At 45.4% G+C, this 13,227-nt stretch overlaps 1 protein-coding gene across 1 annotated transcript; it reads left to right on the top strand.

The window, feature by feature from the left end:
• The first annotated feature begins 1,903 nt into the window (after positions 1-1,903).
• LOC123601756 (membrane-spanning 4-domains subfamily A member 6D-like) lies at positions 1,904-12,014 on the top strand. Its single transcript, XM_045485371.1, has 7 exons — positions 1,904-2,016; positions 3,376-3,538; positions 5,071-5,205; positions 5,530-5,586; positions 8,445-8,654; positions 10,543-10,644; positions 11,429-12,014. The coding sequence occupies exons 2-7, from the start codon at positions 3,392-3,394 to the stop codon at positions 11,522-11,524; spliced, it is 747 nt and encodes a 248-aa protein (XP_045341327.1). The 5' UTR covers positions 1,904-2,016; positions 3,376-3,391; the 3' UTR covers positions 11,525-12,014.
• The last annotated feature ends 1,213 nt before the right edge of the window (positions 12,015-13,227 follow it).

Below are 13,227 nucleotides of genomic sequence, written 5' to 3'. Positions count from 1 at the left end.
AATTTTGAAAATAAAAATAATAAAAATTTTAAAAATTAAAAATTAAATCAATGAGTTAAATAGCAACAATGGTTCGTCTCTTGCATACTTGCCTTTGCACAGAAGTCACAGAAAAAAACCTTTTTGCTTCTAGATCAATGGTTTCTCAATGAGGCGATTTTTGTCTCCTCTCCACTAGGGGACATTTGGCAATATCTGGTGACATTTCTAGTTATCACATCTGGGGTAGGCAGTGTTACTGGCATCTAGAGAGTGCAGGACTCCCCTGCCCTGCAAAAAAGAATTATCCAACCCAAAATGTCATTAGTGCTTCTCCAGAGAAGAGATGTCCTAAATTATAAATCACAGGTGTTACTGCTCTGTCAGTCCTTTCCCTCCAAGTTGGATTGGTGGAGTCCAGACTCTGGAAATGAGAGATGGTCAAGGTGGGATGGGTCTAAGTCGAGAAAACAGAGAGAGGAGTCTCTTGTTCAGATATTACTGAAGCCCAAAAGAAAAAGGAGGAGGAGAATGCAGGGGATAGAGGGAGGCAGGGAGGGAGATTGGAATTGGGTGTTTGAATGGTGTGGATATTGGAGGGAAGACAGGAGATAAAGCCCTTTTGGACTACCACTCTGTATGGTCCGGTACTAAGCACCTTGCACGTGTTGTTTCATGCAATCCTGTAACTCGTCTGCGATTATTTGAAGCTATAATTGTATAGAGAGGAAGACAGACTGTAGAGGGAGTCTTTGCTTGGTTGATAGAATTAATTGGTTATTAGCAAGAGTCTGTTCCTTCTCTCAGACTCATCTCTCGAGTTTAACACAAGAGAATTGCATTAGTAATCTGTGCCATCTAGTCCTGGGAACTAAGCTAACCTTAATGGTGTTTCTTAACTCTTTTCTTTAATGTGTGGAGTTAAGTGCAGAACCCAGAATCCCTTGAGGTGACAGTGATGGGTTGCAACTGTGTTCCCCGGGTTCCTTCTGGCTCTCCCCCAAGGGAAAGAGGAAGCTTGTGGAATGGGGCTGTTCAGCCTCTATGACTGGCTCCGGTGCTGGCATCCTGAGCCAGCACCCTGATATATCAAAGTTGGCTTCCAAAGAACGTCCATCTGGATGCTTGAGGGTGCATAGGACCCCTCTGCTTCACAAAAGCATCCCAAGTCTGAGTTTGTTAAATCTGTGCAGGTCCTTCCCCAACTACGCCCCCATCTGGTTTCACCACTTCCTAGAAGTGTCCAACCTTTCTGGGACACAGAGATCCATTGCTAGAGAGAGAGAAACCAGAAAAGAAAGACCACCCTATAGCAGGCAGCATCTAGGCAGTGGATGCTGAGAGGCTGGTTCAGCCTGTCCAGAGCCTAAGGAACTGGAAACAAAAAAATTTACATAAGTAACAAAAACATTTTTTCTATATTCTATTATTACTGTTATTACTTATATATTATTGAATGCCTCTTGAAATCAGCATAGTCATTATCACCATTATTATGACTATAGTTAGCTATATGTTATTTAATATTATTATTTATCAATATCACTATCACGATCAATGTTACTATTATTGAATGCCTCTTGGAAACAGTAAAGGCCTTCTATAAATATTTTCTCTAAACTGATTCATAACAAATCTCCAGTGTTGGTACTGTTGCCCTGTTTAAGAGACTTGAAAACTGAGGCAGAGAAGAACACCGACTTGTCTGATAACACAGAGCTAGGAAGTGTTGGGGTGGCAATGCACACACAGAGCTCAGGGAATCTCACGTTCTCCCAATCTTTAGGTTTTCTACTGGAGACTTTGCTGAAGATGCTAGGAGTTTGGGGGAAAAAAGGAAGTGCAAGCACATTTCACAAATCCACAATCTGTAAGTATCACATCCTGTGTGGCTATAAACTCTGGACTGAGGAAGGGCTGGTGATTTTCAAAAGGCGAAGACCAGGAGAAAATTCTACAGGACTGTGTGAGAACCGAGAGTCTCCTGGGAGTTTGAGAGACCTCAGCTGCAACCAACAGGCTGGTCCACGGGCACAGGTAGGCAATGTCCAGAGACTGTTTTCAACTTCTGACTCCCCTGCTGTGCCTCCCTTAGAGGGGATATTGGATCGGAAGCTCCTGGAGAGAAGAGGCACCAGATTATTTTGGAAATAGAGCAGGCAGAGGGAAGGAGTTCTGGATTAACTCTTGCTGCTGTTTTCTAACTGTGTGATCTCAGTGAGTCCCTTACCTGAGGTCACGTGATCAACGAGAGCACAGCTCTTGCCCCTTCAACTGTTCTTGGGCCTTGTACAAACTGGACAGTCCAGGGGCTGAGAACGGTGCTATGAGCAGAGATGCAGGCTGAGCTCGTCGCTAATACTGCAGGCAGTTTGGTCACTCGAGGCTGGCAAGTGGAAGGCTCGGGCCTGGAACCTGGCTTTCATGACTTTGGTCCTGTTACCGTATTTCTACTTGCTGCTGCCTCTCCAGAATGAGTCAACACAGGCACAGGCTGCTGTTGCCAGGTGGAAAGGATGAAGGGGTCACACGATCTAGTGAATTGTGCAAAGGCTCCATACTCAGGGGGAGCTGGGGTCCAGTCCCAGCTCTACAGCTCTCCAGTTATGTGAACATGCCTGAGTAATCATCATAACTGCAAATATCTCTTCGGCATTAACTCTTTGCCATGCATGTGTGCAAAGTGGGTTTTATTTCCCTTCACAACAAGCTTTTTGATTCTGAGTTTCCCTCACTACGGCATGGTTTTGGTAACTAAAGAACCAACTAACCTACAGCGTTGTTGTAAGGATTAAAAAGGCATTATAGGGTGGGGGCACCCGGCTGGCTCAGTCCGTAGAGCATGTGACTCTTGATCTCGGGGTCATGAGTTCAAGCCCCATTTTGGGTATAGAGATTACTTTTTAAAAAAAAGGCACTAGAGGATAATGTCTCATAAAATACAACTTAAAAATACTTGGGATTAATCCTAATAAGTATTATTATTGGGCTAAAAAATGGACAGTTAGGTAGCGTGAGAAGTACAGAACCCGAATAGGAAAACACTGATGAATAGAACCCTTCCTGCATCTCATAACTGGTAGGGACGTTTGAGGGTGAAATTCTTGGAATATTTGGCTATTCACTTGTTGTGGGTAGAACCAGGGGAGAGATTTCGACGTATTGCAAGTTTTGTGTGACCATCTGCCTCTCGAGATTGGTGTGCCAAACGCCGTTGGGAAACAAATATTCATGATGCCAAGTATTTGTGGTTTTCACTGCTGCATGCTGTATAAATTTCCTTCCCTAAAAGAATAGGTCAAGTCCAGACTAAAGGGCAAATACTGGCTTCCAATTTTGGGAGGCCTGAGAGCTCTATACTTTTTAAGAACTGAATGTGTTTATTTTCTCTTCCAGGGTTCGTGGCACAATCATGCTATCACGGTCCATGACCAATGAGGCCATTGCAGTTCTGACACCAAATGGCATCAGCTTCCCCCAAAGAGGGGAACCTAAACCCACCAACCACAGGCAATACAACCTCAAGAAACAACTAAAGGCAGAGGTCAAAGTTCTTGGGGTAAGCCCAATTCAGAACGTGCTGGAATGGGATGGGGAGGGGGGGCGGGGTACAGGAAAGAAACTGTAGTCTTTAGACTATGCCATGGTGGCTCTTAAGTTTTGCCAGAGGGACTCTGGGTTCATGAGTAGTCCAATGGAAGCCACTTGTAGAGCCATCCAAACCTTCCCCAGACGTAAGATGATATTAAAAATGTTTTTCCCCTCTTCTGAATACTAGCAATTGAGTCTTTGTTGATGTTTCCCTAGTTTTGCAATAGCACACTCCTCTTTTTATAAAAAATCACTTTCTTTTTTTATTGTTTTTAATGTTTCATTTATTTTTAGTAGAGAGAGAGAGAGAGAGAGAGAGTATGGGCAGAGAGAGAGCAAGACACAAAATCTGAAGCAGGCTCCAGGCCCTGAGCTGTCAGCACTGAGCCTGATGCAGGGCTCAAACTCATGAACCACAAGATTGTGGCCTGAGCCGAAGTCAGACGCTCAACTGACTGAGTCACCCGGGAGCCCCCAAAATCACTCTCTTGAAGTGTAATCAGAGTACAAAAAGCCATATGTCTACATGTTTTACCAGAGTAATGGTGATAAATAATTCCATATTTTATGTATGTTTTTTTCTATGTGTTCACCAATTGCATGCTTAGGCAACCTGACTGATGTTTTTGAAGGGAATTTTTCCCTCACCACAAATCATGAGAAAAATAAACTTCTCTCCCCTCTTTTATCCTTCCCTTCTGAGAACAGGGATGATATGTGTCTTTTGTTAGCTTCTCTCCTCTCATGCATGATTTGCTAGAGCTCTGCGGACTGAAGGGAGGAGAGCTGGGAGGGATATATGTAGGACTGGAATTATCTCTGCAGTTATATGATCTAAGGCTGCAGAACCTGGGGGGACCCTTTGCCTTGCCTCAAATACATGATCCTGTGGGGTACTTTGAGGTTCGTGGGACATAATGTTTGGAAAACTGCTTGGCAAATATTCACAGGGCTGGAAATATCTGCAGTGGGGGTCAAGGAGGCAACCTTGGCTCCTTGGAAGCCAAGATCCACAGCTGTAGGGACGTGGACTGGAGGGGTCAAGGAGCCGACCGGAGGGTCAGGTTCTCTGTTGTGTCCAGCAGGGTGTGGGAGATGAAGGGAGGGACTTCCACATCACCAGTGCCAAGGCGGTGTGAGGGCTCTCAGATCGCCCCTGTTTCCATAAGAGACAGCAGAGTCGGTAGTAACAGAATGAGAGAGCCAGGAAAAACAGTCCAACACTGAGCCGGGAGCAAGGGCCATGAGCCAGAGAGGCAGAGATGCTCGAAGGCTTGCTGAGCACTGCCAGATGGCCCGAGACTATAGTTTTCTGTGACACAGCAGCATTTCCTCCAACATCTTTGTGGAGCCCCCACCCCAGACCTTTTACAGTGTCTGTATCCTTGCTGGGATCCTGTAGACGGTGATGATGTGCGAGGACCCTGGGAGAGATGGAGAGGCTTTGCCTCTCCAAACGCTGACTTTAATCCTCTGTCTCCCTTCTTCTTCTTCCAACAGGCTATTCAGATCCTGTGCGGGGTGATGGTGTTGAGTTTGGGGATCATTTTGGTATCTGTTCCGTCCTCTCCATCCTTTACCCCGGTGTTTTCCACCCTTTTGAAGTCTGCTTACCCATTCATGGGAGGCTTGTGTGTGAGTAGAGATCCTTAGGAGGACAAGCGGGGTGGAAGTGGGAAGAAGATGCCAGGAGGACAGGCTGCGCACCTGTCAGCTCACTGTCTGCCGGGAGCAAGGGGTCAATGTTAGAACATGTTTCCCTGTGCGTATAGCCCAAGGAAGAGTTGAGTCGGGTGGGATAGCAGGAGTCACCTGATTCTACATCTGTGTCTTGGTTGGCTCAAATAATCATTTCTTCTGAAGATCACCTTACTTTTCATCTCATCACCTTGTGGCTAACACTGCGGCTTCGTGTATACGTAGAAACTGACCTCACCGTTGTCTCTCCTTTCTGAGTAGTTTGTCATTTCTGGAACTCTGTCAGTCATCATGGAGAAAAAGTCAACTAAGCCTTTGGTGAGTATAAGAACTCTGTCCCACTACTCATGGATCGAAACGAAATTTAGGGAGAACTCTCCAGGGTCAATGTCTCCACCTTGCAGGTTCAGAGCGGATATTTATCAGAGTCAGGAATGGAGTCTGGATTATCCATATTCCTGTCCAGTGCACCCTCCTCCGGTCACTGCACGCTCAATCACAGACTTCATTCAGGGTACTGTCTTATACTCTAGATCAGTGCCCAGGAATCTATTCTAGAAAAAGTCTGCCTCCTTATAATGCACTTTTGATGGTGACTGGACTTTAAATTTAAGTCTTCAGGGACGAAGACGGTGACAGTGTTACAAAGAGGTGTATGTGTTGTGGATTCTGTCCAAACCCTTGAGAAAAGCCAGTCAAAATTGTTATGTGGGGAATTCTCTCTCATTCTTTTATCTATCTGATCTAAAACTCAATACTTTTGGAGGATCTGAGTATAAACTCTCGAGTCCTAAAAGGTGTCATTAATTATTGGTATTGGATAAAAAAAAACAAATTTTCCTGCGTTTAACTCTTCCAGGAAAGCCAGGATTGGGAGTGGCAGGGAGAGGAAAGATGGATTGTAGGGAGGTTTCTAATCTGTAAAGTTTCACTAAATCTTCACTCAATCCTAGGTCCCTCAAGTAGTTTGATGTTGGGGGTCACATGTGAGAATGCCATAGAACAAAGTAGCAGAGAAACTCCATTTGGAAGCTCTGCTTAAAAAAAAAAAAATCTCCTGAAGAGAGCAGGAAATTAGAGTGAGTGCTCAAGACAATGCCAATCCCCCTCTCTCTCTCTCTCTTTCTCTCTCTCCCTCTCTCACTCTCTCTCTCATCAGACTTTAGAGGTTGATTACTCGGAACCCTTACCTAGCCCCCAAGCTGCTAGATCAGTGCTGTCCTATAGAACTTACTGGAATAGCAGAGATGAAGCAATCACACTGCCAGTCACATGTTGCAACTGAGAACCGGAAATGTGGCCAGTGAAATAGACAAACTGAACTTCAAATTCTATTTCAGTTTACTTTAAATATAAGTAGCCTGTGGCTAGTGACAACCGTATTGGATAATGTTTCTAGGGGCCCCCCAGGGGGGCTCAGTCGGTTAAGCATCCAACTCTTGACCTTGGCTCAGGTCATGATCTCATGGTTCGTGGGATCAAGCCCCGCACTGGGCTCTGTGCCGACAGTGCAGAGCCTGCTTGGGATTCTCTCTCTCATTTCCTTCTGCCCCTCCCACACATGCACATGCTTGCTCACTCTCCCTCTCTCTCAAAATAAATAAATAAATAAATATTTTTTTAAAGACTAATGTTTCTAGATTATCGGGGAAGCTTATGGGACCCTTACCCCAGAGAAGAGCAACACCAGAGTGAACAGAGCAGCAAACTCAAGGCCATGGGGGTGTGAGCTTTGGGTGCACTCAGGCTCACCAAGTCATGAATCTTGTAGTGAATTCTACTGTGTTCACACATTATACCAGCCCTTTCTGAGGTGGAGGGAGAGTGCTGTCCCAGAACAAACCTAAATTATTCTAAGAAACCTATACTCTAGAAATCAGGTTATCAGGAGGCCCAGGAGCGTGCACCTTAGTCATTATTTTAGGGAATGGGGGTTTGGAGGAGAAAAATGCCCTGCCTATTCTCTACTGGGCCCCAAATCTCCAACTGCTGAGCCCCTAAAGGAAGAGGAACCTAGACAGGATTATGTGATATTCTTTTTTTTTTTTTTTAATTTTTTTTTTCAACGTTTATTTATTTTTGGGATAGAGAGAGACAGAGCATGAACGGGGGAGGGGCAGAGAGAGAGGGAGACACAGAATCGGAAACAGGCTCCAGGCTCCGAGCCACCAGCCCAGAGCCCGACGCGGGGCTCGAACTCATGGACCGCGAGATCGTGACCTGGCTGAAGTCGGACGCTTAGCCGACTGCGCCACCCAGGCGCCCCATGTGATATTCTAATTTGTGGCTACTGGGAGTTCCCTGGACCACACTCACCTATAAATACAGCTTTCAGGATCATCCTCGCTCGAGTCCCCTTTCCTGTGAGTCGGGGTAGAAGAGACCACATCTCTGAGCTCAGTGTATTTGTTGCCCTCACTCACTTCGTACGTGTGGAAACGAGACCCAGAGTGGAAAATGGAACTGGGGAACGGAGCACAAACTGAGAGGGTCGCAGGCGAAGCTACTACCATGATGTCAGCTTCCTAACACCCAGTCTGACCTTCTGCCTCACCCTGCCACTCACGTGCTACACCATCCTCGGGCCTAAGACTACAACTCTCTCTATACACTCCTTCATACAGAGCTCTGGGTATGACCACTCGTTCATACAGAGCCCTGGGTCTGTCCACTCCAGGGCTCACCTAAGCCCGACTACACTGTGTCCCCATATTCCTATCTGGGTGGCTGGGCGTTGAAGAAGGTGGGGTGCAAGGAGGAGCGCCTTGCTTCATCTGCCTCCTCTGCTTCCACCAGGAGTTTCTGGATGAGTTGGGGGAGAAAGAAATCACATCTGCCTTTGGTCATACCTTTTAGGGGATTCTGTAGACACGGCCTCAGGAAGCCCAGCCATCAGTCCTGGGTAAAGGATTCAGGAGAGGAATATTCTCTGTCACCTACTGAAGTCCTACGTGGGGAGAAACATTTCATTTATTCATTCACCTAGCCAAGATGTACCTTCTAGGTTCAGAGATGTTGCTAAGTGCTGGGGAGACATACAGGTTTAAGTCTACCCATGCTAGACTTCCTGAAGGACACAGATTAGAAAGTCAGGTTCCGCAATGCATTGGCAGAGAGGGATGATAGAACGTTGGTTGCTCATCGGAAGTGATTCTTACTCAGCATTTGTCTGTCAGGTTCAGAGCAGCGTGGTTGCAAACATTCTGAGCTCTCTATGTGCTCTGGTGGGTTTCATTCTCCTCTCTGTCATGTTGGATGCTGTGGATCCTGCCTTTCGGAAGTGTACCTTCAACGAAGAGCAAAGAAAACCTGAACGGACTACATTTAGCTATTTTATTAACCCATATATGGACAAACAATGCATCACGGCCAAAACCACTCTGACCGTAAGTATTTTTAGATGGGTTGTTCCAGTCATATGAGGTTTCTGAAAGCCTTGACTTGTCGTTACCCCTTCTGTTGAAAATCTGTCTAACTCTTTCTGGTTTGGGCATCTGGGGGAAGGCCAAGGCTCTGTCTTCCCAAAGAGGGGGGCACTGCCCGACCGAGATGACAGGGTAGGCTCTGGGGCAGTGAAATGGAGTAGAACAGGCAATGACAAATAAAGGTGATAAGGAAAAGCTAAAACTTACCTTGATAGAGTTTCTTAATAATCAAAGTAATTCTGTTGTTAGAGTCATAAAATAGGAGTTTGCCAAACCAAAAATCTTGGCACGAGGAAAGGTAAATTCAGAAAGGCAAAGACAGCAGGAAGATGTAAGTGATCAGGAAGCATGGAAAGTATGTGTACTAGGGTGTTAACTTGGCCTGAGCAGACATCAGGCCCAGCACTGAGAAGTAGAGGGTAGGAAGTGTGACCCTGGAGGTGAGGGCTTCTCCTTCCGGTGACCGCAGTGATGAACAGTATTGATCGAGTGAGAACGCAGCATCATTGCTCTTTGTTATAACTTACAGAGGTGGAATTTATTAAGTTGAGAAATATATATAGGAGGATGGAGAATGGCAACTGATAACAATTGGCACTGTTAGGGAAAAGAAAGCAATGAAGTTTGGCTAATAGAAATAATGTCTTAGGTTGGAGCATTGAAGGGTATGTGTGTGGTCAGAAAACCCCGAGAAAGACACGAATAAAAGGGCTCCAGAATATCTGTTGTCCTGCAATCACAAAAGTGGGTGATGTCAAGGACACAGCTGGAGGATGGCCAGAGCTGGTCAAGCACGTGCTTGCACACCACTCCTTATGGAGCTGGCCCAAGGAACTTGTTTCCCTCCAGGTTCGTGATATGATCATGGGGAAAAGGTACCTGCAAATGAGGTTGGCAGTAATTGACATAACCCCACACTTGGTGGAGCCAGCTCATGGTGAGAATCATCCTGGAGAGAAGTTTAGGAGGGATTTGTATAATGAATAAAGTATGAATTGGTGAGGGATCATTTTGCTTTATAAATAAAGGGACTATAGTGAGCTTGCTTGCTAGGACAATTTCTCGTTAACGTCCACGAGTTGCGTTTCCTCTTCCACTGTGTGTAAATAGACGAGAAGTTCGTGCAGTCACATTTGCTCTCCTGTCCTATCATCTCGCCCGGTCTGCACGAAGGCTGCCTCAGGACAGAAATGGTAGAACCTAGTCTCTTGGTGGAGCGTCTTTTTTGAGTTGGTTTGCTTTGTCAGTGAGGGTGGCGGCTTTGTTTATGCTGTGTTTATTGCCTTGATTGTTCTTTCTCACTCTCACAGACATCAAGAGAGGCTAAGAAAGCCCATCCAGAGGGGGTGTTAATATTGCCTTTTACAAAGGACTTGCACCAATGAGGTCAAAACCTCATTGGTTCTCAGATCCCCCTGAGAAGGAAGTATCATGGCGCACATTTGACAAATGAGGAAACAAGCTAGAGAAGCAGAGACTTCGGGCCCACTCAGCTGCTTGAGCGGTAGAGGTGAGGCTGAGACAAGAACGGGAGCTGGCCTTTCCCAGCCTGGGAGTTATTATACCATTAGCTGAGTCAACGATGTAATCAGATACAGCTATGTCTCCGAGCGAAACGTACAATGCACAAAGTGGATTATGTGTAGCTGATGTAATTACAGTTCATCCTCCCTCTCAAGGGTCTAAATAAGCAAAGGGATTAAACTAAGCCAATTGCTAGGCTGGGCAGGAGCAGTGTGCTCTTCACTCTGTGATGGTTGAGGCCTTCATCCCTACAATCGCCGCCCAACAAGGGATGAGGGCTTCAGTTGACTCAAGCACTGCCAATCTTGTATTTCCTCCACTGCAGGGAACTCTGTCTGTGATGCTGATTTACACGGCGCTGGAGTTCTGCCTGGCTGCGCTCTCTGCCGTGATTTGGTGGAAACAGGCTCACTCTGACTTCCCTGGGGTGAGTGTGCTGGCCGGCCTCCCCGAATCCTGCCAGGTGTATTTCAGGTTCAGGGTTGTGTTGAGTGATGTCAGCTAGAGTGACTGACGGGCTGGCAGTTGTCGGTCATGAGATATACATCGGAGCTGGTTTGATGGGGATGGAAGACAGATGAGGAAAGCAGATAACGACTGGGGAGCTGACTGGCTGAGGGTCAACCAAATGGAATGGTTGAACCTGAAAAATGGACCGGTTCGGTCTCCTATCTTGTAAATGCAGAAACCTGGAAGTTAAGTGGCCTGCCTGGCATTGTGTGTGAGTCTGTGCTGTGCTCGGGTCCCTAGAACTTGGCTTGTGTCTTTCCTAGACAGCCCCAGTCTCCTTAACGGTCTTGACTCAGTGAAAGATATTTGCACATGACTGGATTTGGCAAACGTCCTTTGCTCTGGCTTCACCTTCCTGTGATCTTCAAATTCTTTTTTCACCTAAAAGATACTTTTAAAAACTTGTTGTTTCAAATCCCATGGGACAGCACCCTCCCACCACCATAGACTCACAGCTTCATTTAACCAAATTAAAAAGCCTTGATTTATCCAAAATTTTATTACCGAAAGCAGGATGAATACTGAGCTGATGAGCAGCACTTATTTAAAGAGCTTAATGACATGCTACACTCATCTTGTATAACACACATGCATACACACACACACACACACACAGATTGGAGGAAATGACATCGAGAGATGTATATATTAAGCTGAACCTTAGTGAAGTCTGAAGAACTAACATATTTTGTTTCTTTTAGCGTGTGCTTTTCCTGCCTCAGAGTTGCAAGAATAAATCCAGCACACCCTCAAAGGCATTTTGTGACCCTGGATATGAAGAACTAGTAACTTCTTAGGGGAAATAGTCATCAGAAATTTGGCTTTATGATAATGTATGAAGACCAGCCAGAGAAACTCAAGAAAGCAAAGTTTGAGTTCCCTGAAATGTAGCGTTTAGGTAATGAGCACTGGAAATGTATATGTTTGTTTTCTTGTTGCTGAATATATGTGTTCAGTAGGGGGGGTCTTGGTTTGGCATTAGGTAAAAGCACAGATGTGTAAGTTACCATCGACTAGACCGCCAAACAGTCAGACATTTACCAAAAACCTAGGTAGGATCGTGTGATTTAGTGATCATGCCGAAGTAAAGGAGACAACTCTTTCCTGTCCCCCTTAATCGCCAACAGGAGTTAACTGACTTACGGCGGCGTTCCGACTCTTTCATAGTAGACAGTAGTGTTCCCTCACAGGATTTTACTCATCACCACATGTAGACAAGCCCCGTACAATTAAACCTCAGGAGCTCTGTAAGTAATTGGCTTCAAAATAAAATCTTTATTTGATTTCTATGATGTGTATTTTATCAATACCACCAAACAATTAACTCAATTCTACCTGGAGATAACATCTAACCCTACAGGTTAAGGGCTCAGTCCTATTAGACTGTGACCCTACCACCCTCTTCCCACTTCAGATGCCAGTAGTAGGTCCAGATTGTCACCTGAGCTTCTGGCCCACTGGCTACAGGTGGAGGTTCCCAAGCCCCCTCCTTAGTTCAACTAATTTGCTAGAGTGACTCACAGAACTCAGAGAAATGTTTCACTTACTATTACCAGTTTATTGTAAAAGGATATAACTCTAGAAAAGCCATAGGGAAGAGATACAGAGGGCAAGGAATGGGAAATGCTGTGAAGGACCACTCTTCCCGAATCTCTTTGTTTTTACCAAGAAGCTATCCCAATCCTGTTCTGGCGTTTTATGGAGGCTTTGTTACATACCCATGATCGATTAAATCATTGCCCATTGGTGATAAAACTCAATTTTTACCCCCTCTCTCCCCTCTCTTCTTTCCAGAGGCCAGGGGGGTGGACTGAAAGTTCCAATCCTCTCATCAATCATAAGGTGGGTTTCTCTGCTTGGGGAGGGTCCCCAACCTATCCTTAGGTTCCCTGAGGGCTTTTCCCAAAGCTAGACTTCTCTTAGCTTTGAGTCCTTTCTCAGAAAAGGCAGCCAGCCCTTTAGGCAACACTCAAAGTCACTTCTTACCATTGGTTCAACATAACCAGCATGTTAACCACCTGTGTCTTTTAAGCGGCCACGCCCCTCAAGCCTGAGTGAAATGAGATTGGCATCTACCTTGAGATCTGAAGATGTATTGAAAACACGTGTGTTTCACATAGAACATGCTCCGTTGAGTTTTATTTTCAATTTTCTTCCACCACCGCCACCACCCCCCCCCCCCACCAACTTTTTCCCTTACGCCAACTTGATTCTCTAAACAATTTGAATCTCTGTCTGCCTCTGGATTTTGAAACTGATTAATCTCCTAAGATCTTTCATTCCTCCAAGAGTGTCTGTACAGGGCTCTAAACAGAGAATCTCAGACTGCAGCAATTTATTTTCTCTTCCCTTTGCTGCCAAGGAAGATTTTAGAATTAAAGGCATTTTTCTTTTTTTTTTTTTTTTTTTTTTTTTTTTTCAACGTTTATTTATTTTTGGGACAGAGAGAGACAGAGCATGAACGGGGGAGGGGCAGAGAGAGAGGGAGACACAGAATCGG

This window comes from Leopardus geoffroyi, chromosome D1, assembly GCF_018350155.1.
Source record: "Leopardus geoffroyi isolate Oge1 chromosome D1, O.geoffroyi_Oge1_pat1.0, whole genome shotgun sequence".
Lineage (NCBI taxonomy): Eukaryota > Metazoa > Chordata > Mammalia > Carnivora > Felidae > Leopardus > Leopardus geoffroyi.
The sequence above is the reverse complement of the archived record's forward strand: the minus strand, read 5'-3'. Positions and strand labels throughout refer to the sequence as shown.